A 26,151-nucleotide genomic window follows, 5' to 3' on the forward strand; every position below is an offset into this window, starting at 1 on the left:
TAACTTTTTGTCATCAAATAAACTGAACAAAGTAATTGGATATCAATACTTAGCGCTTCTATCTTAAAAAATAAATAAAAAAATAAAAAAAATAGAACCACTGTTTTCCATATCACAAAACTTAATGTTGCACAGTGGGGGTGTACTTATTTCTTCGTACTGATAGTGCTGAATCAGTGCAACACACCATTTGCTTAGAGTACAGAGTGAATAAAACATCTAACAGTAGTTGTTCAAAAAGCAAAAGGCAAATGGTTTTCTCTTTCTGGTGTCATGTGCCAAGTAAAAAAAAAAAAAAAATCCTGGCTTATGTGTGCTTAAATGCATCTACTGCCCTGCAACACACATATGCTGACACCTGCAAGTTACCAAGGCTGTATTCAGTGTTGTCAACTCCTAGCTGAGGAAAGTAAGTATTTAGTGTTCAGACAAATACCTCTGATGTCACACGCTCATTTGCATATGAATCAAAAGTGCTGAACATATCAAGAATAAATAGAGCCGCCAGAGCTCTGCGGCAGTCGTTCTCAGATTTCCCCAAGCAGCTCCCTCTGCCCCATAGTGATGAGCCATAAGCCAGTGTGCACACCACAGAGACGAAAGATCGGTTGTGCAGGGGAGAAGCATTGTTTGTCAGGCTTAGGTGTAGGAGATGGGATAGAAGTGTAAGTGGATGGAGATCAAGATCAACATGCCAAACTGTGCCGGATCTTTCTGAGCCAAGTGATTTCTTTTGTATTGTGAAAGGATAGATTCATCTGTGACTTTGATGTCAATACAAGAAATACGTTTTAAAGGAAATGAGTCAAATAATAGCAAGTATGGTGAAAAAACAAAACTTACTCTTGTACATTTTTCCTATCTTGTCACATTCAAACTACAAACTTTATTGATGCCTGGATCGCATGCCATCTTTGATTAAACAATGAAACTTATAGTTATTGCAGTTATAATACAAGGTGAGTGTGATGAATATAAAGAAATGTTTCTTTCAACTTATTTCAAGTAGATCTTGGAGCATGTCATTCAAAACACACAACAGTTTTTTTTTTTTCTTTCTCTTACTATTACATTGCTGCTTGGCTTTACAGTAATCATTTCCCACTTACTTGCATGAGAGAGATTACAAATGAATTAATCTAATCAGGTGATTTAGAAGTCCTAAAGGTTTTGCAAGTCAAAGCTTTGTGCAGGACATCACATACCTTCAGAGAACAAATAGATCCATGACTCAATGGTCAGTAACTTTTGAATACCTATGTTTTATTAGCCATATTTTTAATACTGTTGTAGCTGATGAGATTATGTTGTTTTTTTGTTTGTTTGTTTTGGTTTGCCATTTTTGGAGAACACAATTGTTGTGTTTATATTTATGCTAAGATCCATCCTAAAGACTTTATAAACAAAACAACATCCAGTTTATTGTGTATTTTGTGAATCAAACTCAAAGGAATCAAACATCATACCGGATTAGGATCGACATCCATCTGTTATTATTGATGCTCTTGTCAGCAGCTGCATGTAAAACACTGGTGCCCCCACAGCCAAGCTGAGCAATGGGGCGTCCATCTTCAAGGGACACGTGGAGGAACCGATCCCCAAAGTTCTGCTCCTGGGCTGAAACAATAAGAAAACAGAATTCGGAAAAAGTTTGAGTTTCATTTCCTCTATTCCTAAATTCAGCATACTGATAAAAACACAAAACAAAACAAAAAAAAATACAAAAAAACACTGCAATATAAATGACTTTGAATTAAACTGAGATCCCAAAGGAAGTCCCTTCTGTGCGTGATGCCAAAGAGAAAGAAAAAAAAAAAGATTTTGAAGAAATTAGTTTTGCACCAGAGAAAAAGTTTTGGCTTATTACAAAGGAAAGAAAATAAAAGCAGAAGTAGATCAAATCTGACCTTATCAGATACGTCTGCCATCCTATGGCTATACCCCTATTTCAATTACTTAAACACAGATTCTTTACATATTGCATCAATGTCCGCCAATAAAATAGAGGATGTTGAGCACAAGGTCATACTTGCGGAGATCAATAACCCTCACATGAAAACCTGAGGGAGGACTCCTGTCCGCTAACAAATACCATCTCACAGCCAATAAGCTTGCCTCTCTCTAGACAGAAGCTTATCAAGAATCTTTCACATTGCTGTGACCTCAGCAACAACACACACAAGCCGATGGCAAAATGTTTCCTCCCTTGAAGAATAAAACCGCAACATGGAACTGACCCGGACCTGAGAAATTGTAAAATGTCAAAAGCGCCGTCTGCATGCAACGCTTCGTTTATTTCTTAAAAATCAATTCAGCTCAATTTAGTTTATTTGTATAAGGCCAATGTATGACAAAAGTCAAAAAATTCAGCTGGGACACGATTCTTAAAAGTAACGGTAACCCCCTCCTTCTCGAGTACATGAATAAAGAAATACAGACAGGAATCTGCTCAAAGGGCACAGAGAGTTCATTTGAAAAAGTCTGGAAATATAATCATTTATTCTCTCTAAGGGATAGATAAACTTTTCACGGAGTACTTGAAGAGAGGATGGTTGGGGAGAAAAAAAATGCAAGGAGCCACTGAAAAAGAAAGACTGATCTATTACAAAAAGCTGTTTAGAAAATATGCAGGTTCCTTCGCTGTATTTCTGCTGTATAAATGCCTCTATACACAGAGTCAGAGAGCTCAACACAAGAGCCAGATCCCTTCAAAATCAACATTATGAGAAACTAATATTGTATCAGATTTAAAACGAATTGAAAATGATGTATATAATGGTTACTACCCACGACGATCGTACAACGCAGCAGGCTTATCAGAAAGCAGGCATTCCTTTAAAATGTCCTGGTAGAAAGTTATTAACTTGAGACAACGCAGCAGATGACATGACTCTCCAAATCAAGTCTGTTTTTTTTTTCTGCTAATATTACATTGACTCTAGAACTGGTGTCCAAGCCTCATCTCCACCAAACTCTCAAATGGGCTTTGCTTCACAATCTTCTCAAGGCTGCAGTTATCCATGTTTCCTCAGCAGGATTTTCTGACCATACATTTTCCTTCTACTCAACTTTTAATTTTACTTGTACACGCAGCTCTATGTGGACGTTCTTTAGTGATGATCATTTGCAGCTGGATTGGATGGTGTTAATGGCTTTGTGCTGAACACCTGTCAAGTGAGCAGTAACAAACATGTCTGATTAAAAAAAAAAAAATCCTTCAGTTTACTGATCATATTTAATATTCTAATATTCCAGGGGGAGAGATTGTTTTTTTTATTAGCTATAAGTCATAACCACTTAAATAAACAGAAATAAATCCTTGAATTACATCAATGTGAGACAGAAATCTACAAGTTTCACTTTTTAAATGGGACTCCTAAAATACTAAAACCCAGGTTTTTTGTTATTCTAAACCATGACATGAACTGTTACTTGCACTCCGTTTCCAGCAGAGCTCTAACTGTCTCTGAGTGGAAAGCTTCATCACATCTGCTTTGAGTCTGGCTTTCTCAACCACTATGTTCTCGATAATAAAACAATGATATGACCACTGACAATTTATTTAGTAATTTGTCAGGTATGTAATCTTTATTGTCACCATACTTTACTGCATGACATAATTCCTGCAAAAAAGTAATTGCAATTTGAAAGTGTTGGACAGCTTTATGCTCCTTCATAAACTACTGTGGTCTTCATAAGGGAGGTGGAGGGAACATTCACACCGGCCCCAGACTGCTGTCTGAACAGACAGGAACAAATGCATGACAATGTTAGAATGCAGGTCGTTGAGAGAGACTCAGACAGAAAGAGAACCTTCACCTCCTGTCTCGCTGTGAAGGAAAACGTGGCTACAGGGCAGGGGACTGAGCAGCAATGCTGCCCTGTTAGAGAGACCTTAAATGTTTCTGTGTTTCCAACAAGGCCTACAGGGGATATTTCAGCTGAAATAGAAGAAGTGACAAGGGAGTACTAGTCCAGAGAGAGCTACTGAGTAGGCGCGAAGTAGACCTGTTTGATTTTCCAAAGACAACAGGGTTAGAGCCACGAATCTCAGGAAGTAGGCTGATGTTGCGAGCTAAAAATAGTATGAAGGTGTGTGGGCTTGACAGCGTTGTGTCTTAGCAGTGTGCATGTCATCTATGCTGAGGTCCTGTAATGGCATGGGTGGGGGGTTTAGACATCAGCAAAGAAAGCAGCTTCTAAGCTAGATGTTTCAAGGCAGCATGGTAACCAAGATGCAAATGAAGGGGATCAATACAATTCCCATCTCTTTATGAGACAGAGGCTGCTGTTAGCTCAACATGTTTGGTACTCCATATATTTCCCAGTCTGCAATGCCGCTAATGACACACTAATAGTGAGTGTAATGACTTTGTGTTCCAAAATTTCCATGCGTGGTTCTACTTTGCAAATAGCGATTTGCAATGACATGTGACCATTTAATTGGTGGAGAAGTGCTGTAACTTGTGCCAGCAAGGGATGAGATTACAGACTATGTCTCTTCTTAATTGCATACACATGCTCTGTTTGCAGGCTGAACTGAAGGCATCTACTTCTTTAAATGAAAGAAATAAAGCACTGAATCTCAAGGACTTTAAACATTTTAATGAACCCTAAGTAAAAATTTATGTATTGGAATTGTCTGTGATGCAGAAAGGAATAGACTGAGAGGAATTTAATTCACCTTGAAAAGTAAGGGAGAATGAGCCATAATGCATAAATTATGGTAATAATTATATTTACTGCATCCAACATCAGAGAGACGAGCAGAAGAAACACAAACTGCACATTTTTAAGAAAAGAACAAAATAATGTTAACTGGCAAATTATCTAAACATGAAGAAAACATATGCGACTCCCCAAAAAACATAATTACTCATGACACTAAATCATCTAACTTATTTTCAAAACACCAAACTTGAAGAAAGTCATTAGATTTAATGAGCAAAACAGCAGTCAGTCACGCCATTTTTTTTTTAAATCAATTTCTGACAACAATGACCTATACTCTCCTCTTTTAGCAGTTGTTTCTGCATTGTGTCATAACTCATTTTTGGACAAATATTATTTACAACAGATGTCAATGTTTTCTTATCTCTCATTATTCTATTTTTTGTCTGAAAGGAAATTGTTTTGTGGCGTCTCCGTGGCCCTCTTACTGTGCACTGAACCTTACAGGGCATTCGTCCTTTTTGTCAGTGCCTGTCACCTGTTCTCTTTCCTCTCCTCTCCCTCTCTTTGTCCCCCCCCTCACAACCCACCTTCCAGTCTTTCTCCTCTCAATCTGACAATTGAAGTCCAGGGGGAGACTTGTGGATTTGCTTCGGGGAGAGTTGCGGAAGGGGAGGTGGAGAATATGGAGCACATTTGGCGAAGCGATTCCTCACATCTCAATGTATATCACTTGGTTTTCTTCTGATTAACTTTGTATGTTTGATCTCTGGAGGATTCTGCTCAGTTCCCATCGTCTGATTTGAAAAAGACAGCGTGCTATAAGCAAGGAAACGTAACTAGATAAAAGCCACTGTGCAAACTGTCTGTGTGTTTTCTGAATACTCATTTCTCTTCACCGTAAGGCTAACACTTTTCTTTTAAGCCTCTACATTATGTGGCACTGCGTTATTGTAAGTAAAATGAACTTACCTGAGATACCAAGGCTAAAATTATGAGTTTCATGTCCAATTTACCAGAGTTTTCAAGTCTGATATTAATGGCAAAAAATGTTTGTATGGCACAATGATGGTAGCTAACTGTTAAGTTAAGTTATATAGGGGAGATTACACACTCAGCTATTTAGTTACTGATGATCTACTTAACCAGATATCTCCTTGCTCCAAATATGTGACACAACCTAAGACAGTGTGGAAGTGAAGCGATTTGGACAGCTTGACTTCAAGCACAAATGCAGAGGTGACTCATTAGGATGTCATACAGTGTTATCTTCCAGAGGTGCTTTACAATGTTCCATCTCATTATTGAGGTATAGTAACATAATAATTACTAAAGTATTATGAATACAGTAACTTTCCTACAATATCTGGTAGTAGTGAAGAAAAAACAGTTAAAATAAAAATGTGACGTATCACCACTCTAAATATGTTTACAAGCACAACTTTGATGCACTTTTATTGGAATTGTGATATAAAAGTCCAACACAATACAAAACATAATTGTTAAAATGCAACACAAAAATGATATTTGGATATATTTTTACAAATACATATCTGGATAGTGTACTTTCCAAAGTCACTTAATAAAACAAAGCAGAAGCCACCCCAGAAACATTAGTGAAGAATTTGTGAATAAAAAGTAAAATGTCAAATTATGAAGCCCCAAAAGAGCACTGTTCAATACATCACATGGAAATGAAAAAAATAATAGGACAACACCACAACTACATGGCATGTGTGCAGAAATGCAGAAGGTAGTTTAAAACAAAATGTAATAATAATAATATCTTCATTTGTTTTTAATTTCATTTGTTGTTAATTAATTTCAAGAGAACTTCTGGTAAAGTCAAGAATCTGAATCAGATCTCAAAAAGTTAGGTAAGCATTCATGGAATGGCATTGGGTTAAGTAAGATGAGGCAGACTGTGGGAAAAGAGATGAGGAAAGAAGAAAAGCTGTTGGTTCAATGTGTTGTTGCGAGTTTCTCTGAGAAAGGCAGCTAATCCAACAAAGCACGAGCTGTTCCTGAGGGGAGCATGGGAGAGCAGGATCGTAAGTATAAAGGGTTTTGTCCACAAAAATGGGTTGCCAAAGACGGGTTGTAAAATATAGGTAAGCTTCCCGGTGCATAGCTATGTGGCAGAAAACTTTCACTACAAATTACCCCTGAACACATCATCTACCCAGGTGGCAGCATCAGATTGTGGTCAGAGCTGATGTACCCTAAACACTTGTTAGTCATCATTTTATCTTAAAAGCTGAGTTTATAATGTTTGGAAACAAGTTTGGTAGTTTTAGGCAAACATTGGTCCAACAATTGAGGCCAACCTATTTGCTGTGTTTGGAAAGAGACAAATATGAGTCTTCAAATGAGAGGGTGTGCTTTGGTGGCGCAGGGGTTAAGCACAACCCACATATGAAGACCTTAGTCCTTGATGCGGCTGTTGCAGGTTTGATTCCCAGCCTTGGTGACCTTTGTTGCATGTCTTCCCCCTTCTCTCACTGCCCACTTTCCTGTTGATTAACTATCAAATAAAGGCCACTAGAGCCAAAAATGTCTTTAAAAAAAAAAAAAAAGACAGTAAAGGAGGCAAATTGTTTGATAACTTATGAGCTGCAACCACAAAAGCCCAATCACATCTGGTCACTTGGCCTTGGAGATGATCCAAGGTCAGCTGGAGGAAGGCCATTAAGACATTTAAAAACAAATATAAGTATTTATATCTAGATAAGCAAATCCTTTGGACACATAACCCCCAAGAAGTGCAATAGGTACTTGTGGTAACAGACTACAAAAACATATACATCCCAGAGTTTTCAGTTGTTATTAGTAAAAAGTATATACTGAAAAGAATGTTTTTTCTTTTTTTTGTCATTTCTCTTTACCGTTATGCATCTTTGTGATGGTTTATCACATTAAAACTGATTTGAAGGCATCTAGGGCAGTGGCTGCATGAATACCTTTGCAAACACAGGAAATGTTTTCCCACAAGAGTGAAAAAATCTAAAACATCATTTCACCACAGGTGTATAAGTTTTCTGTATTCTAAAAACACATCCAAAAAGCAAGTAATTACTATAGCAAAGCATAAAAAAAGCTTTGCTTTACAATTATTCTGCTACTCTGTTCTGAAATCTTTTAGTTAAGTCTGCAAAACAGTACTTCCTGAACAATGCATGCAACACTTTCCATAATTCAACCCACCATACTCAGAAAATAAATGCATATTATCAGACTAAAACACACAAACGCATATAGTCACTTTGACAAAGGTTCACTAAAATGAACACCTGTCCTAGATGTTTTTTGAGGTAAATGAGAAAGGTTGGTGTGCTGATCATAATATATATGTAAATACAATTTATACAGTACAAGGAGCTAATAAAAAATGATCTGACGAATATTTGCACAGTCACATAATCTACACCAAGCAACCTGAACTGTACAAAACATAACTAAAACATGGAAACTGAATATTTTTAGCTGTCAAAAAATGATTTGTTTCGTAATTCTAAATGGACACTTGAACCAGACGTCTGTCCTAATATTGATAAGGACTTTGCTAATGTGTATTCAAGGTTTAACTGATCTTCAAATAAACCAACTGTATATAAAGCATCCATTACTTTTATGTTTCATGAGCTGACAGATTTAACTGTCACTATCTTACATATATGTTGGGTTTTTTTTTGTCACGCCACCGTCAGTCCAGAGAAACAAAAAAAGGGTTACATAATTATTATTCTAAGAATTATATGAATATTTAATAGAATAACTATTAAAAGCAATATATATATATATATATATATATATATATATATATATATATATATATATATATATATATATATATATTTAGTTTGTTTTAAATGATTTTTGTATTCTCTTCAAACATTAAATATACTCTTTAAGCAAAATGTACTTGCTTCAAATTAGACACAGTGTAACATCAACTTTTTGGTTCAGGGGAGCATTTTAACCCGGCCCTCATCTTCCCGTTATCATAGTTACTGAGACTAGAAAATCCACGTTGTGATCAAAGGACAGACATTTAACCCTGAGGTGCGCAGCAACACTTAACAGACCTGGAAATGTAGATCAGAGACTGCGAACCTACAGAGGATGTCACAGATAACAGGTTGATCTAGGCCATACCGGCAAGATGAATGTTATGACGTCTGTGCCCGGCTTGTGTGGAATAAATCACCCATGATCGCCACACAATGCATAGTGGTTAAACTTTAGTTGGACTTGCACCTGACTGGTGCAGCATGGGAGCAGACTCACAAAAATCAAGGTGGCTGCAGTTTTTAGAGCGAGGAGCAGCAACTGTAGTCCGGTGAGACACACGCTTGGATGTTTTTTTAAGTCATTAGAGGACCTATAGCTCAAGGCATGGTGACCTCACCTCTAAGCTGTCTGGAAAAAAAAAAAAAAAATTATATATATATATATATATATATATATATATATATATATATGCATATGCTTTAACTATGAAATATTCTCATGGTTCAGCTTTTTGCAACTTCTAAAAATGATGGGAGGGGGGGGAGGGGGAGGGGGACATATAACGACTTTGCTCTCTTCCCCAAACAATACTCTATTGTTAAGAGGATCTACTCAGGGTGTCTGGTCCCCCCCCTATTCCAATTTTCTCTGTAACAAAGGGTGTGTGTCTGTGTCTGTGCAGGTGTGGGAACAAAGGAACTGGCAAGAGACAGAGATACAATGTAGAGCTCAAGGTTGATGTAAAGGGTGAATGCAATGTTATCTCTAGCATGTGAGTGACCGGCTCTTGAGGATTCTTTTGTTTGCGTTTAGGTTATAGCTCAATCATCAGTTGTGAGACACCAGAAAAGCTGCCAAAGTGCCCACAAAAGATGGGTAGAGACAGATTTCCTTCACAGGAGAACCAATCCTTTCTCCTCTCACACAGAATCTTCCCTCCTTAGATGAAACTCTGTCTAACAAGTTTGAAATGTTTTACAGTTAAATGTAATTGAGACTTGGGAAATTTAATGTGTATTTTAGATTTTATGACAAAAACACTAAGTGTTTTAGTAAAGATGAGGCTTTTTAATGCTTTTTTTCTTGTCAATTTTTGTTCATAGCAGTCGTTCAAAATAAAATAACTATTATGGATAAAAATAAACACCAATTTAGTATTAACAATAACATTGAAATGGAAATGTAGAGATTGTTTATCAAATTTATGCATTTCTTGTTTTCTACCTTTATTATTGTTGTTGAAAATACAAACAGCCTTTTAATTGTCCTTTAGATGCATTTTTTCTATACAAACAAACAAGCAAGCAAACAGGTACTGACTTTGCTAAAACAATAAAAAAATTATTTGACTGCTTCACAACCCAACAGCTATTCATAATCAGAAGAAAACCAAATGTGGCTTTAAATTTTAAGTAACCTAAAGTTAATCTGTGCAAAGAAACCCAGAAGATTTATAAAATCTTACAGCATTATTGGCTGCATTAGGGTAAATCCTCATTGTATAAACAAAAACCCTGTAAAATGCAACATTGCAGACTTCTATACAGTTCTCTGTCAGAAGTGCTGACACCACGTTACCACCGTCTGTTTGCTCAGAGTTTTATTTAATTAGTCTGTTTTTAAGGATTATTTTCAAGTGGCTTCACAACACTTTTATGCCAGCAAACAATAAGACTCACCAAGTATTGGTGCAGGTGCACACATCTTTGTCACACTGACATTCCTGCCATGACTCACATCAGAAAAAAAAAAAAAAAACCTTTTTTTTTAAATGTAAACTTTTCCTGGCCCATGCAAAGTTGGCTAAAAAGAATCATGATGTAGCATCTTGTTCCGTCATCATGGAAATTCTGATTTGCTGTGCAATAGAGATTACAAATTTTTGGAGACTAAATTTGTGTCACTGCTTAAATGAATAAATTATTAACTAAATACATAGAAACATACAAATATTATGATGAATCTTATTGTATTTGTTCCACTTTTTATGCACACTCTCTTACCGTTAGTAATACTGTGCTCAGCATGTAAACGTAAATTAAAATAAACAATTAAATTACCTTTTTTTTAGATGTAGATTATTAACATTATGTACGTCTTTAACAAGCATATTATTTAAATATTTTCTCAAACATTTGCTTGATAATAGCTGTCTAACTGCTTGCTTGTAATGTGAACTATAAAAAGATAAGGTTTTGAGGACTTACATGCACCTTTTAGTGAAATATACTTTGAGAGTCAGAAAGTAAAAAAAAAAATACTTTAAAGGGAGACTGTACTCACTAAAGAGGATGGTGCACTGGGTTGATCTTGTTTTGACTGTCAGATAGAAAGTTGTGTCTTCTGCTCCGGTATTTAAAGGGTGTGGAAGGGATGAAAGAGGTTTCAGCTCCAGGTACGATGTGCCGTCAAAAGATGGGATATAGATGGTGGTATCTAAAAAAAAAAACGAGAAGAGAAATTAAACTTTACATTTAGAGCAAATGCTTTTAATATTTAAAGTTTGCTCTAAAACCTGAAGCGTTAAATTTGTGTATCATCATTGCTTTTATTGCAGTGACATAATGAATTCATACCAGTAATTAAACAGTCATAACAACTGGATGTGTGACAAATAAGGCTGGATGAAGACACGTTTCTCTTGCAAAGGAATATCCTAAGGGGGAATGGTAGAAGGGATGGAAAAGAAAGACGTATCCAAAACAAAGAACTCCAACGGATATTTAAGACGCAGTCTCTGCTACTACCAATAACAAAGAAGGGTCATGTGCGTTAAAAACAATTTTAAGTATTTTGTTTCCTGTAGTTACAAAGTTTCATAAAAGCGAAGTAAGCTGAGCAACCTTTCGGCACAATCGACAAACCTGAACATGTAGAAGCTTTATAAAAGCAGAATTAACAGACATCTAGATCTGAATGGTTTTACAAACCACTTTGCTGGTTGCTCCCAGCAAATTGGTTTGTAAGTTTATTTTTCAAAAGAAGAATGGCATACCAAGTGTGTTGTGACTTTTTTACACTTATGTTGTTCAGTATATTTGCATGATAAGTGACTGATTACAATTATATGTTAAGCATAATTTACATGATGATTATTATTATTATATTGAATATGATTGTATACAATTACAAAGGCGAAGTGAAATATATTTCAGTGTAAGACATGATTTATTTGAATAGAGGAAGTCTTTTATTTTGAAGAATGCTTAAGGATCTGTTACTGTTTAGTCACTATCTTGCTTTGTTGATTTTATTGCTTGGTTACGAGCAGTTGTTGTTGCTGTTGTTCTGTTTTTATCGGCTGAAGCCCTTTTTTTCCTCTTCAATAAATACTGAACAAAAGGGTTCAGTAAAGGAAATACGAGCCTCCGTCTTGTTTGAGAAGAAGCTTTACTCCGCTACAAAGTGAAAGCAATGTCTGTAAGTGCTTTCCTTAGTAAGGAGAACAACAGAAATTGCCTGCTGCATGCCTTTACAGCACAGATAGCTTGTCTGTGAGCAGAGTCAGCAGAGCCCTGTCAGGGCTACGTGTTAGTGTGTCATTTCCCACTGGATGACAAAGGGTCTGATTTTAAGGAAAGGTGGAAGAAGTACAAGCTCAGGTCATCAACTCCACAAGCCAGTGATCATCTGCTGGCCTTTTACACAAAGGACACTGTACACCAAGTGGGTCGTTTGCTGTTCAGGAACTTGAAAGTCAGCTCAAAACAGCCCAAGTGAGCCACAGCAAAGGGGATTCTGCTGATAGTCACTGCATCCAAACAAAAATACAGCTTGCACTTATCTGAGAACTACTCCAAGAGTATTACGAGTTTCTCTCTATTATTCTGTAAACAAATAATTTTAAAACCATGCAACAGGAGATGAACCATTTGCATTTGTTGTGCCATACAAACAATAAAATAATAAACTCTACTTCCAATATATATATATATATATATATATATATATATATATATATATATATATATATATATATATATATATATATATGAAAAGCATATTCCCAGTTTTAAACTTCACTGGAGGACCCATTAAAATCAGAAATACAGGAGGGAGTGATGAAGGATTCTCAGCAACCCCAACCTCAAAATCCAATATGGCTGCCATGTATTTATAATATAGTGAAGGTTGCCGTAAAATGCTATCTATCATCACTTTTACCAGTTTCTTTTTTATCGTTTCTTTCTTTAGATCAACTTTACAATTAAGTTGTGTTATATTTAAATCGTAAATACCACAATTTACTAAATTACCACAGATGATCGTCAAAGTTCCATTAATAGCACAGCTTGAGAACCTTGGTTGTATTAAGGGAGGTTGTTCTCTAGAAATGTTTTGGAATAATACAATAATATATTTGTTCTTGTTTGCACAACAATGAAATTTTCTTCTCATTACATAATTTTCCAAATACTTTTACTAATAGCACTTGCATTTACTTATTTATAGAGTTTGCTCTGCTTTTGTTGTTTCTTGATATCAATCCATGATGAGGGAAGAACAATGTATTATAGATTTACTGTAATGGAAAGTATCAGCATTTTGAACTACCACGTTTGACAACTTGAACTGTTCACCTGTTAAAAGGATAACCAAGATTCCCATGGCATTTTTCATATTGTCATGATCCTCTTCTTCTTAATGTGTTTTCAATACATTTTGAACTGTCTCTTCTTTTTCCATGAACAACACTGTGGGTATTTTTTTTCTTTTTTTTTCTGCAGAACATTGTGTGGAATAGACATGGCAGCCAAGGCTTCGAGTTACAAAGAGAAAACATCAGCGACGGTGTTTCCGTTGTGGAAGAAGCGTTGCTATTGGACCAAAAATGATGAATCCATCCTGTAATATTTGCTGGCAAATGTCTGAGCAAGGATGACCAAGCTGGCTCACTTTTAAAGACACAGGCAATTACAGAAACCACACACTAGATGCCCACAAAAAGAGCTGGCAGCACCAAGTCACAATGTTGGCAAATCAGGAGGCACACCATATCAGGTCCCATTAATGTCAAAGACAGACAGACAAAAACAGAAAAGCTCAAAAAATCTGATCTGTTTCTCTTGTCTGCATGATCACTTGTTTTTCCTGATTGAATTTATTGATGGTCTTCTTTCTCCTCAAGTTTCCTGCTCCAAGTTGCATTTCTATATTTGGTTTCCAGACCAAAAACAAACAGAAGACACGAATTAACCCAACTGTTACATGCAAGTTTATCATTTTGCCTATTTGCCACTGAACAAATAAATTATGACTAGTACACTGTAAAAAAAATATGAATGATTTCTGAAGCTAAACTGGTTGAAAATTAAATGAGCGCATAAAAATACAAATTAGATTAACAGAGCTGTGGTGGTTTAAGAGGGGGGAATTGCACACTCTCGTATTGCAACTGATGTTAGACGTTAAGTAAAAGTTGCTGGAATGACACAAATGAGACGTACTGTGCACTTGGCATTTTATTTTCCCTTAGGGGTCAGCTTCCTATATCACAGCCTCTAATATACAAGTCAGAAATAAACTCGGTGAGGTGTGGAATGAAGTCGTGATCAATACAGAGCAACCTTGAATAATTTTTCACTTCATTGGTTTCGTCTTTTACAAATACTACCTGACACAGGTGCCATTTATTACATCATTTTAAGATTGCTTTCTATTAATCCTGAGGCTGGACAAAATGTTGTTGCAGAGGACTACATCCTAGAAGAAGATGTACAGAAGGATGTATATAAAAATGTATTCCATTACTTTGCAAAAGTATTGATATCCCATGCAGCTTTTCACGCTTTTTCCCCTCACATTGCAGCTAAAAATTTTGTATATATTTTATAGAGCTTTTTTATGATAAACTAACACAAAGTAGTGCACAATTGTTATTTATTTATATTTGCAAAGGATGCATTAGTATTTAGGCCCTTTTACTTTGACATCCTTAAATAAAATCCAATAAAACTAATTGCTTTTAAAGCTGCCGTACATAACTCTTATAAAAAAATATTTATTTCTTTACATATTTGCTAAAACTCTCACCATGTCATGACAGTATGTTGAGGCTTTGAATCATTGAAACGATCAGTCTAACCCCCCACCTCTTCTCTGTGCTACTGTTGCTCTCTGAAGAAATGCATTGCTCCAGACCAAAAACAACCAATGAAAGCCAGGAAGGGGGGTCCCAACGCTGTCAATCAAACTCATGTACTCAGTCCTAAATGTTCTAATGGCGCAGAAACAACTTGTTGTTAAAGAAAAACCATAACCATCTGCCATCACCAGTGGCCATGCTAACTAGCCTGAATATTTACAACAGGCTATGCTGTGGTCTGTTTGTCACGCAGTTATTAATTCAGGCAGAAAACAGTTGTGTTTTCTGGAGTTTCTGACAGGAAATCTGGAGGTATTGTGTTAAATCTTTGAGAAATCAAACAACATCATTCCCACAGTCCTGCCTGATTTGTCCAGCTAACAGTGGATACACGGGAAGGTGGTCAGATTGGATGGGAAGATGGGTGTGACTAAATACAAAACAATCTTTTGTATTTTAAAGGCCATAAAACAACACCTTTAAAAATACTACACTGAAGATGCTGAAGGGCTCAATAAACGTAAAAAAGTTTGATCTGGTATTTTGTATTTTTTATCTTTTTATTATCTTTTTATTTTATGTTCTTTGATAATCATTATTCTTTTTATTATCTTTTTATTATCTTTTAACTTGTTCTTTGCTTTATAATTAGATATAAAATTTATTCTGCTCAATGTATTATGCAAATTGAACATGCTCATGCAGATCACGTGAACAGGGCGTGCTTGGCTCTGGTTGACTTGGGTTGGGCTCTGATTGGTCTGCTGGTTCGCGCTCTCGGCCCATGATTGGCTCATGGTCGGAGAGCGGCTACCTCTGATTGGATGGCTCGCCTGCAAGGATGGAGATGGCCACTCCCCCTTTGCACGTGAACATTCCCTTTTTTTAAGAGATAAAATACGAAAAAGCCCGCGGTTTTTGGTCAGAGTCTGCTGTGGATCGCGTTCGAATGCCCAGCTACGTTGATGCTGCTGCTTGTCTCTAGGCCGAAGGCTCTCCGGCCAAGTTTCACGAGGTAAGCGCTGGTAACTTGAATGAATCGAGCATCACGTGTTTAGTCATAGAGTGTTTTGTACTGTATTCTGTGGGGAATAAATCGAGCATATTTGTTCTAGCAGTAACAGTGTTTGATGCATGTTATTCTGCTGTATTCTGTGGGGAAATAAATCGAGCACATTTAATTCTAGCAGGAACAGCGTTTGGTTTCGTTATTGCTGCCGATCTCCTTCGACCCTGATTTAAAATTTCATAAAACATTTTGGCGTCACGAACAGGATTTTAAAGGGGACTGCGGCAAATATGTTTAACATGTTTAAGAGAAAGAATAAAAATAAGAGTAAGTATGACGTTGGGAAAAAAGTTGAAATAATCCCTGGCTGGGATCAGCCTCACCAAGATGTAGCGCAGTGTTTGCGCGAGGGGGGAGGGCGACCCGAGCCGTGGGGAGATGCGCTGCGGGAAGCCGAGCCGCTGGAGTTGTTAGCTGTTCTGCAAAGCATCGTGGTGCAGGCCAAAAGCCCTGTTGCTGGATTGCAAAGGCGTATGTGGGCTTGCGCTGCCGCGTGGAAAAAGCAGCATGAGATTAATAAGGAAGCACAGGCACAGCAGCTGAAAGATAGACAGGCCTTAGCCGATGCATTAGCTGCAGAATCGTCACATAAGCAACATGTGCAGCTATTAAATAAACGGTTACAGCAAATGACTGAGTTAGCTGAGAGGACTGTGGTTCAGGTAGCTGTACTGAAGAAGCAACAGAAACTTAGAAGGAAGCCCCGGCAGCCTTCGCCAAAAAATGTTCGTGCGTTTGTTGCTGGTTTAACTGCAGAATGGGACCCAGAGAAATGGGATGGAAATATTTCGGGAGATGAAACAGATTACATTTGGGAGGAGGGGGAAGATGCTTGTGGGGGAACACCGAACACCCCCCTTCGCCCTCGGCTGGACCTGAAACCTGTTCGTCGCAGGAGGCAGGAGCAACGACACCTGCCGGATGTGCGACAACAGCGCAGGGACAATGCGGGGCAGCTGGTAGTTGATGCTCAGGGAAATCCAGTGTATGACATGGTGGCGGCTCCTCAGCCTGATCCCATTTACCGTACCATTGTGGAAGATTACACACAGGAAGAAGTCTCACATTTAACGCGCAGACTGCGGCAGCAGAATGGGGAGCCGACAGATTTGTGGTTAGCACGGATGCTGGATGAAGGGGCTTCACAAGTGGAAATAGATGCAGTTGATGGGATGTCCTTTGCAGGATTGTCAACAGAGGGAGCAATAAACTCTAATTATCGCCAAGAGGTAAGACAACTGCCAGATGCAGCATCATTGTTCGTGGTGTGGGCGGCCGCGATACAAAACCAATACGCCGCGTTTACTGATTGGCCAGAAATCACTGGAGCTTGGATAACGTTAAGAGAATGTACACAGCGTTTGACTCGGTTGTGTGTGAGAGATGCGTTGGTAGTGGGCATGGCTGATCAATATCAAAGCTTAGCAGTTCCGAAAGCCGTGCGGGATCAGCTGATTCGTACTGCACCCCCCCATTACCGAGCAGCAATGCTAACTGTGATGCTAGGCGATCCAGGTGCTTCCATGTCTGACATTAAGAATCGTATAGGGGAGTTAGGAGCCCTGGGGAATTGGGAGGAGCCACGAAGAAGGGATGACCATCAGCAAGGATCCCGTGGCCCACACAGGGATGGGCTGAGACCAGGACAGGGACCGTCCAGATCTGTGTACTGGAGAGCACTGATCCAGGCAGGGGTCTCTCCCTCTGAAATAGATGGACTTCCCACAGAGGAATTAAAGAAGAAATGCCATAAAAAAGGATTGAAGGTAAGTTGCACAAGATATTCTGAATTTCCAGGACTGCATACTTTGGCACAAAGTCTCCGCGACGTCGTCCAGGAGTCCATGAGCGAAGCACGTGGATCTGAGTCGGTAGGACAAATACAGTCGGGTGGGCCCTTTAAGAAAAAGATCATCGCTGAAATTTCGGACCCAGAATCAGGATCATCTGAAGAAGGGGAAAAACACCTGCGGACTGTTAAAAAGAAAAAGAAGGGCAAAAAAGGTAGGAATAAGGATAGGAGACATTCAGCCCTGTATCCTGACCTTGCACACCTGGAAGAACGGATGAATGGATTGTTGAAAGAGTCACTCCGGAAGATGAGTGATAAACATGACTTGACCAATTGGAAACCAAATCTAGCGCAAGCGGTGGCCCAATTGAATGACAGGCCAATCGCACCAGGGGTAACACCACTAAACCAAATGAACACTGTCCATAACACCCCAGATAAAGAACCTATCAAAATGTGGAAGATTGATGAAAGGGCAGAACTTCCTATCAGAGCTACCCCAGGCTCTGCAGGGTTGGACTTGAGAACATTGGAACCCCTGACCCTAATACCTAATCAGGTTCAAGTTGTAAAAACAGGGCTCGGGTTACATATTCTACCGTGGTCAGGATTGTCCTTAAAAGGATTGACCATTCAGGCTGGGGTTATTGACAGTGATTATCGGGGAGAATTGGGTGTGGTGTGTCGCCACCAAGGCGAAAGTCCCCTGGTATTACAAAAAGGAGACAAGATTGCACAATTGCTACTGCAACCGTGTGACATGTCAGAAGTTCAGGAAATCTCTCCACCCACTGAGATAACAGTAAGGAGAAAAGGGGGTTTTGGCTCCACAGATAAACTTGGGGCAAAGGTTTGGGTGAGACAGGAAAATGGTCCACCAGAAGCCGCATAAATCATTGCCCAAGGCAACGATGCAACTGTATATATTTAGGAGAAGAGAAGTGGTTGAATGTGCCTGTGTCAAAATGTTATTTAAAAGAAAACTAATCAGTATTTTTCTATTTTGTGTTATAGCAGTGCTAATTGTCATTTCAGCTCCATACTCCCGTGACGCCGGCGGTGACGACGTCCGCCATCATGGGAGGCGCCGAGGAGGATGTACCGGCTGCGAAGTCATCGTGTGCCGTGCCTTGGTCGCCATGGTACTGCTGACAATGTCCCGCTTCGCTCTCGAGCTAAGATTCGACTGTGGTGGGAAAGCAGTACCCATGACCGGAGCCAGGATTCAAGGTCACCCATGCCTATTGTCACCAAAGGATGTACATTACGGATTCAATCGCGTGACCGATGTGTCAGTATCATTCTGACACCGACAGACGACTCATGTGCACGGAGAGGACGTGAGTGGTATGACACAATTTTAGGTGGAGCTGGAACACTGATGGGAGTATCCAATGCGGTGGATAACGAGGTTACCCGCACGATGCTGTCCAACACCGGACAACATGCAGCTAGAGCTGTTCACCAAATAGGGGTCTGGATGCCATCGACAGTTATGACTCAGGAAGAAGCAGCGAAGATCTTCCAGCAACAACTGACATGGGACCTAAGTATGTGGAATGCCACATCCGAGGTGTTGAGAAACATCTCACAAGCTTTAAAATGGACGGCATGTAACATGAAAACAATACATGCCCACATACAAAGAGAACGATTTGCGTATATATTAGACGAGTAAAAAGGTCTTTGGTTGATAGAATTTATAACACAGCCTTAAGATGAAAGTTACTTTGCGAATTCGGGATACAAGACTAAAGTGATTATCAAAGACCAAGGGGTGGAATGATCTGGTATTTTGTATTTTTTATCTTTTTATTATCTTTTTATTTTATGTTCTTTGATAATCATTATTCTTTTTATTATCTTTTTATTATCTTTTAACTTGTTCTTTGCTTTACAGCCTTAAGATGAAAGTTACTTTGCGAATTCGGGATACAAGACTAAAGTGATTATCAAAGACCAAGGGGTGGAATGATCTGGTATTTTGTATTTTTTATCTTTTTATTATCTTTTTATTTTATGTTCTTTGATAATCATTATTCTTTTTATTATCTTTTTATTATCTTTTAACTTGTTCTTTGCTTTATAATTAGATATAAAATTTATTCTGCTCAATGTATTATGCAAATTGAACATGCTCATGCAGATCACGTGAACAGGGCGTGCTTGGCTCTGGTTGACTTGGGTTGGGCTCTGATTGGTCTGCTGGTTCGCGCTCTCGGCCCATGATTGGCTCATGGTCGGAGAGCGGCTACCTCTGATTGGATGGCTCGCCTGCAAGGATGGAGATGGCCACTCCCCCTTTGCACGTGAACATTCCCTTTTTTTAAGAGATAAAATACGAAAAAGCCCGCGGTTTTTGGTCAGAGTCTGCTGTGGATCGCGTTCGAATGCCCAGCTACGTTGATGCTGCTGCTTGTCTCTAGGCCGAAGGCTCTCCGGCCAAGTTTCACGAGGTAAGCGCTGGTAACTTGAATGAATCGAGCATCACGTGTTTAGTCATAGAGTGTTTTGTACTGTATTCTGTGGGGAATAAATCGAGCATATTTGTTCTAGCAGTAACAGTGTTTGATGCATGTTATTCTGCTGTATTCTGTGGGGAAATAAATCGAGCACATTTAATTCTAGCAGGAACAGCGTTTGGTTTCGTTATTGCTGCCGATCTCCTTCGACCCTGATTTAAAATTTCATAAAACAAAGTTAAATAATAATTTTGCAGGGCACTGTTAAAGAACTTAAGTCTCTTACTGTTCAATTGCATCACGAGTTTATAACAATAAAAATAAAAGCTACAGCATTATAAACAATCAGCAGTTATGTGTGTCTGTGTAATAAAAACATCTTTGTCAGTAAGCTTTGTTGTCATTGAGATGTCGACTATTTTCAGCATTTCTTTCGTTTATCATTAAATTACTTGCTAAAAATAAACAGGCTGCATACCCATGTGCATTAATATATTTGTTAAAGATCTGTGCTACGTATCAGTGTTTCATGTAGGACAGAAACCAGTCCACCTCTTTCGTCACTGGGTTGCATGATTTATCTATGATTAGCGCGTAACAGGGGTGACTCGCTTCACTGTTCTCATGTGGCTATTCCTTAATTCGACAAGATGTAATGACAAGATTGTCGCCGGGCAAAGTCGCTCTGTGGCAAATTCATGGTCAGAGACTGTGTCAGCATGTAAACAGCCCCTGGACTTTTAAAGCGGGCTATGAGAAACTCGTGTTGGAAAGCACATTGTTGGATAAGTGCTCAAAGGAGATTGGACTCTGTTAAACCTGAGACTGTAGTTCTTTTGAGAAGGAGCAATTCCTCAAACTCAGCAAAAGTGACACTAAAAGGCTACTTCTGGTATTCAAAGAATAAGTTTTTAATTCTGACAAGTAGGGGAATAAGCAGGAACTTCTTTTCTAGTTGAGGAAGGGAAAGGGTGAAAGGATCATTGTTAGAATAAAATCAAACTGAACATTTGATTAATGTCACGGCTATGGTGGAGGAAATGAATATCCTACTAGCATACGACACAACAGTTTATCACATAATCTAAAGAATCAAAAGTTGTAACCACCATTTGGTCTGGGAAGGTTTAAGCTCTCCTAATTTGGGGAGCCACAAAATGATATTTTGTTGTGCGCCATTTGCATTTTCCTGAACTGAAAAATCTAACATTCTGGAATAAGTGAATAAAGAAAACAGCAAATGAATGCATCATTCATCTCCAGTGGATCTTTAGGCAGAAGAAATCATCTTTAATAACTAACTCAATAAACCAGCGTCTGAATCATGCAAGGGGCGGGTAGCAGCTTCTGTCAACGTGGTGGTCTCCCGCAGGAAAAAAAAACAACAAAACAAAACAAATGAGTCTTAAAAATAGAAGCATTTTATCACAGTGCCTGCAGAGACAAATAATGCTTTGTAAATTAGCTAAACACCTGTAAATTAGCATTTTTAAGAAACATGGCAGACGTGTCAAATCAGGGTGCTGGGTGCAGGCGAACTACTCAGGCTCATGTTAATGACTGTTAATGTTAGCTCAGAGGCAGGATCATGTCAGCTCTGGGAACATGAGATTATGCTATGAGCATAATTTCCCAACACTTTAAACTTTTCTTAGGTCAACAATGTGCAGCACATATGACAGTTAGTAACTAATGTTTACCTTGAAGTCTTCATTTAAAACCTGTGACTGTAGGCACAATTATTTCAAGTTCTTCACTCTTGTCCTGGCTGCTAAGCTGAAAGCCACTCCTTAATAAAAGGCACATGGCAGTTTGCCAAAATGTACCTGAAGGACTCTCAGACCATTAAAGACAGGTGAGGTGCATTGTCGTAATGAGGCAATTGTAAATTTTTGAGGAAATATATTAATTTAAAACAATTTAGAATAAGGCTGCAACATAAAATGTGGAAAACGTGAAGCACTGAATACTTTCCAGATGTAGTGTAAATATTAGCTGATAAAAATAAGTTACATAGCTAATAAACAGACTATTTTGACAGCTAGACTACTTAATTAATGGTGGAAGATTTCATTTATAGTAGTGTAGCGTGACATTTATGCTATAATGTTTTATAAGAAATAATGTATTAAACAAAGTCATCTGCATCTACTTGAAGATGTTCATCTTTATGAAACTGTGTCATATCATTTTACTTAACCTTTTACTGCTGTTGTTTTTGGACCACTCCTTTGTGAGGTGTGATTGATAGGAGCTGAACAGGGTTGGGTCACATGCACATTAGTTGTGTAGTGAACTGGGCTTGTTACAGTCTAATTGACTTCTGAACCCAACTTTCTTTCTATCCTCAACAGGATAAATTACCTGCTCCTCTTTTTAGTCAATAATAAGTAGATTAACACAACTTTATTCGGTTCAAATTAAATTTTCTCTGTGCTGTAAAAATACACTACAGAAGCCAATGTCAAACGCATCCAACCCGATCAGGTGTATAATTTTGGGTCGGGCTCAGGCTACAGATCAGGTCGTGATTGGTTTGTAGTTGTGGCATGCTATTGGCACAACTACAAACCAATGTCAACTTGTACACATGACTGTCTTCAAATTGACATTTAAGCAAGTTCACTCTTAAGTGTGAAACAAGTAAAAGATCAAACATCAAAATCTGTATTTTTAATCTAATGTTTAATTTAGATGTTAATCTGTAGTATGGATTGGACTTTAGCTGTAAAATGGGAACTGGTAAAAGAAAAACTCCTATGCAGCATGTGAGGTACTACTAGCACCATTTTGGATTTACTACTTTTGTAGTGGGAATATATATATATATACATATATGTATATATATATATATATATATATATATATATATATATATATATATATATATATATATATATATATATTTTTTTTTTTTTTTTTGGTTAGAAAAGTGGGTGAGAACGCAGAACAAGTGGTCTAAGGTTGCATTCTCATTCTGGGTGCATGCTGAAGGGGAATATGAACATACAGCAATGTTCAAGCTGCTTATATGGATCTCTCATTTCATTTATCATATTCTGAATAATTCACATCACTCAAAATTCTTAATGCAGCTGACTCTGTTACCCCTCATACTGAAACCTATTAGCCAAAGAGGCTCAGCATATATTACCAGACATAATTCAAAGGATGGCTCTTGGTGATACCACTATAAAGGTCACATTACAGCAGTTTTTTTGGTCTGTGCTTCCTAAATCAGATATAATAAAAACAGAGTACAGAAAAAAAAAAAAAGCAAATATCTTGAGGTACCTTTTTCACAAAAGGCTCCAGTAAAATGAAGAGGACAGTGGCAGGAGGAAAGAGTTCTTCCATGAAGCTGAATCTGATGGAATGTTCCTCCATTGTGGCAAAGATCATCATGGCCAGCTTCGGGTTCATGCAGAGGAAGCTTGGGAGGCGGAGTGGACAATACCAGGGTTGCTGTGCTTACTGAGGTAGGTGAAGCTGATGGAGAGGTCAGACTCAGGTAATTTTCTGTGGTGGCCACCATGTGATGTAAAGTATACCTGAAAAAGAGGACTGAGTAAAATATCAATTTAAAGGCATATATTTTTTGGGTGTAAAAGGCCAAAGAACAAAAAAACATATGAGGCCCATTGTTTTGGGCCTCATAGGTTTACAAAGCAAAGGGTACATAAATACTGCGGTCCAGATAAGAAAAACAGGTTGCTTCTTTATCGGCATCTCCTCCCAACTTTTAAACTTCCTGGATTCCCAGTATATTATCCAAAGTATCTACATAACACGCTTGTTTCATTTTATTTTGTACATTTTCTTATAAACTTATTTGATAATATGGTTTATTGTGAAAAGATAAAGATTATATAATCTTAAAATGTTACAGATCAATCTTTTTCAAACACGTTCCTGTAAAGAAGATTACAATATTAAGAGAAATGTGTTTCCAATTGTGCCTATTTATTATTTGCTTCAGACATAATGATTTGTTATTGAATAAAATACAAAGATAATTTATAATTTCATCTAATTTACACAGTTAATATAATTTTTCTGCCAATAAAAACAACAATTGTTAAGCTGCTGTTACACTGAAATTAAAATGGCAGTGAAAAGCTAAGCTTTATTTAGTAATGAATGAAAACGAACTACTTAAGTGTGGCTGATGCATTATTACTCTACATTGCATTTGCATCAGGGGTTATGTGCTTTAATGAATGGAACAGCTTGAAACATTACTGACAGCAAAACACTGCGTAAACGATGCATCATTATCAACAATGTAAAATCCAGACTAAAGAATAATATTTCTGAAAGAAACTAGTAATCTTAGTTTAGCTTAATGACTAAACAGAATATCCACATATTTACTTAGCATATTTAGAATAACTGGGGATCAGAGTAAGACTGTGAGTGTCTTATGAAACACAGCTTTGTAGACAGAAACTGTAAAATTATAAAATAAAAAGGGCTTGGAGACTTTAATCCTGATTATTTTTAGCATGTCACAAATATTTCATCAAGCTTCAGCAAGTCTATTTTTTCCTTCTAAGAAAAAGTTGCCAAATTATAGTAGTGGACTAGTTTTAAAAAAAAAGAAAAAGAAAAAAACATTGGTGGTATTTCAAAGAGTCCCTACATTCAGATTTTTTGCTTGATCTGGTGTTGATGCCAAAATAATACGACAATTTTTCTTTATCAATATAAAACAAAAAAGAAGGCATTGCAAAAAATAAAAATGATGAAAGAAAATACAAAATAGCTGTTTCTTTCTCATGTTTTAGTAATAGGGATACAGTGTATTTTACCTGCATTGATCTATGTTGCTGCCAGCAACTGCATCAGTTGTGTAGAAGCTTCTTAGGTGGTTAATTTCTATTACTTCAATGCAGCCAGTATAGTTGTGAAGAGGCTTTGCTTTCTTTAAAAGAAAATAAGCAAAAGAAATGTATTTTTAGCTTCATAGTGATAATGTGTTGAACCCATAAAGTATGTAGAACCATATAATTTTGACAGCTAGTTAAACCATCACACAATAATCACAAAGTTTACCTGATTGGGAATATATTGTTGTCGCAAACCACCTACAAAGACATGGTTTGTTCTCTGAATCATGTGTCCCAGCCAGTAATTACTTGCTATGCTTTTAATTCTTGTGCGCCCCGAAAGTGTCAGCTCTGCCTCACAAGGGGTCAGGTGTTGTCTGATAAGGCAAAAACATGTTAGGAAGATGCTGGCGCAGACATACACAAGCTGCCATGTCAGTGTCTTGTAAAAAATTTCATACCCCTTGAATTTCATTACAATTTGATGTTATGACCACCAACGTAAGTGTATTTTCAGTGTAAGATCTTATTTGATAGTGTGATAAATTGACCAGTCTCATTTGTTTTTTGCAGTTGCTTTATATACAATTTCCCAGAATTCAACACCATCTATCATTTTTCCTTGTTGGTATGCCCAACAATCACTAGTCTTTGGCGATTTCCCTTTCCTTTTCTCAAGCCATCTTATGAGGCTCCACAAACTATTCTGGACCCACCCTATAGTCTCAGATTCCAAAACCAATTTGCCTTTTGGAAACAACAGGGGAACACAGATAATTACCTAAGTGCAGATTCTGGACTAACTAGCTGTAGCTTGAGGGTTCTCAGGCCACAGATACAAAGTCCCCTCTCTGCGCCTCCCGATGCCTCTTGTTCCCTGAGTAGAAGTTAGAAGGTCCGTGAAGCAATCTAGTCTGATTTGTTAAGCTGGTGTTGCAGGCCGTTGCATATGCTGGCTAAACACTCGGGGCACTTGCGACAACCTGCATAAGTCCTTCCTCCAAAGCCAGCATAGAGATGCGGTTAATTTAGAAGCAGTCTGCCAGAGCGGCCTGGCCGGCAGCCAGAGGGCACTGTGCTCACTGTCCTTGAGAAGTCAGCCCCACCGGGTTCCTATTTAACATATTGAAAAGCGTCTTTGACGGGAAGATATATTAAAAGTCTATAATGAGTTAGGCAGTGACGTTGAGGATGGCTGTGGTGGTGTAGCTCTGGGTCAAATCAGACAAAGA

At 38.0% G+C, this 26,151-nt stretch overlaps 1 protein-coding gene and 1 long non-coding RNA gene across 2 annotated transcripts in view; one reads left to right on the top strand and one right to left on the bottom strand.

Annotated features, from left to right (window-relative positions):
* The window catches only part of eys (EGF-like photoreceptor maintenance factor), a 183,479-nt gene that overhangs the window by 45,435 nt on the left and 111,893 nt on the right, over positions 1-26,151 (bottom strand). Inside the window, exons 36-40 of the mRNA XM_088012971.1 lie at positions 25,146-25,296; positions 24,902-25,014; positions 23,385-23,641; positions 10,966-11,118; positions 1,467-1,617 (exon numbers count right to left, since the gene is read on the bottom strand). Coding sequence (XP_087869097.1) covers positions 1,467-1,617; positions 10,966-11,118; positions 23,385-23,641; positions 24,902-25,014; positions 25,146-25,296 — 825 coding nt within the window. The remainder of the gene's footprint in view (positions 1-1,466; positions 1,618-10,965; positions 11,119-23,384; positions 23,642-24,901; positions 25,015-25,145; positions 25,297-26,151) is intronic.
* Positions 15,303-19,764, top strand: LOC148155326 (uncharacterized). The gene is made up of 2 exons (XR_015765386.1): positions 15,303-15,782; positions 18,664-19,764. It is a non-coding gene; the product is annotated as an uncharacterized LOC148155326 (long non-coding RNA).

This window comes from Poecilia mexicana, unplaced genomic scaffold, assembly GCF_051168715.1.
Source record: "Poecilia mexicana isolate PSO_F unplaced genomic scaffold, ASM5116871v1 scaffold_15, whole genome shotgun sequence".
NCBI lineage: Eukaryota > Metazoa > Chordata > Actinopteri > Cyprinodontiformes > Poeciliidae > Poecilia > Poecilia mexicana.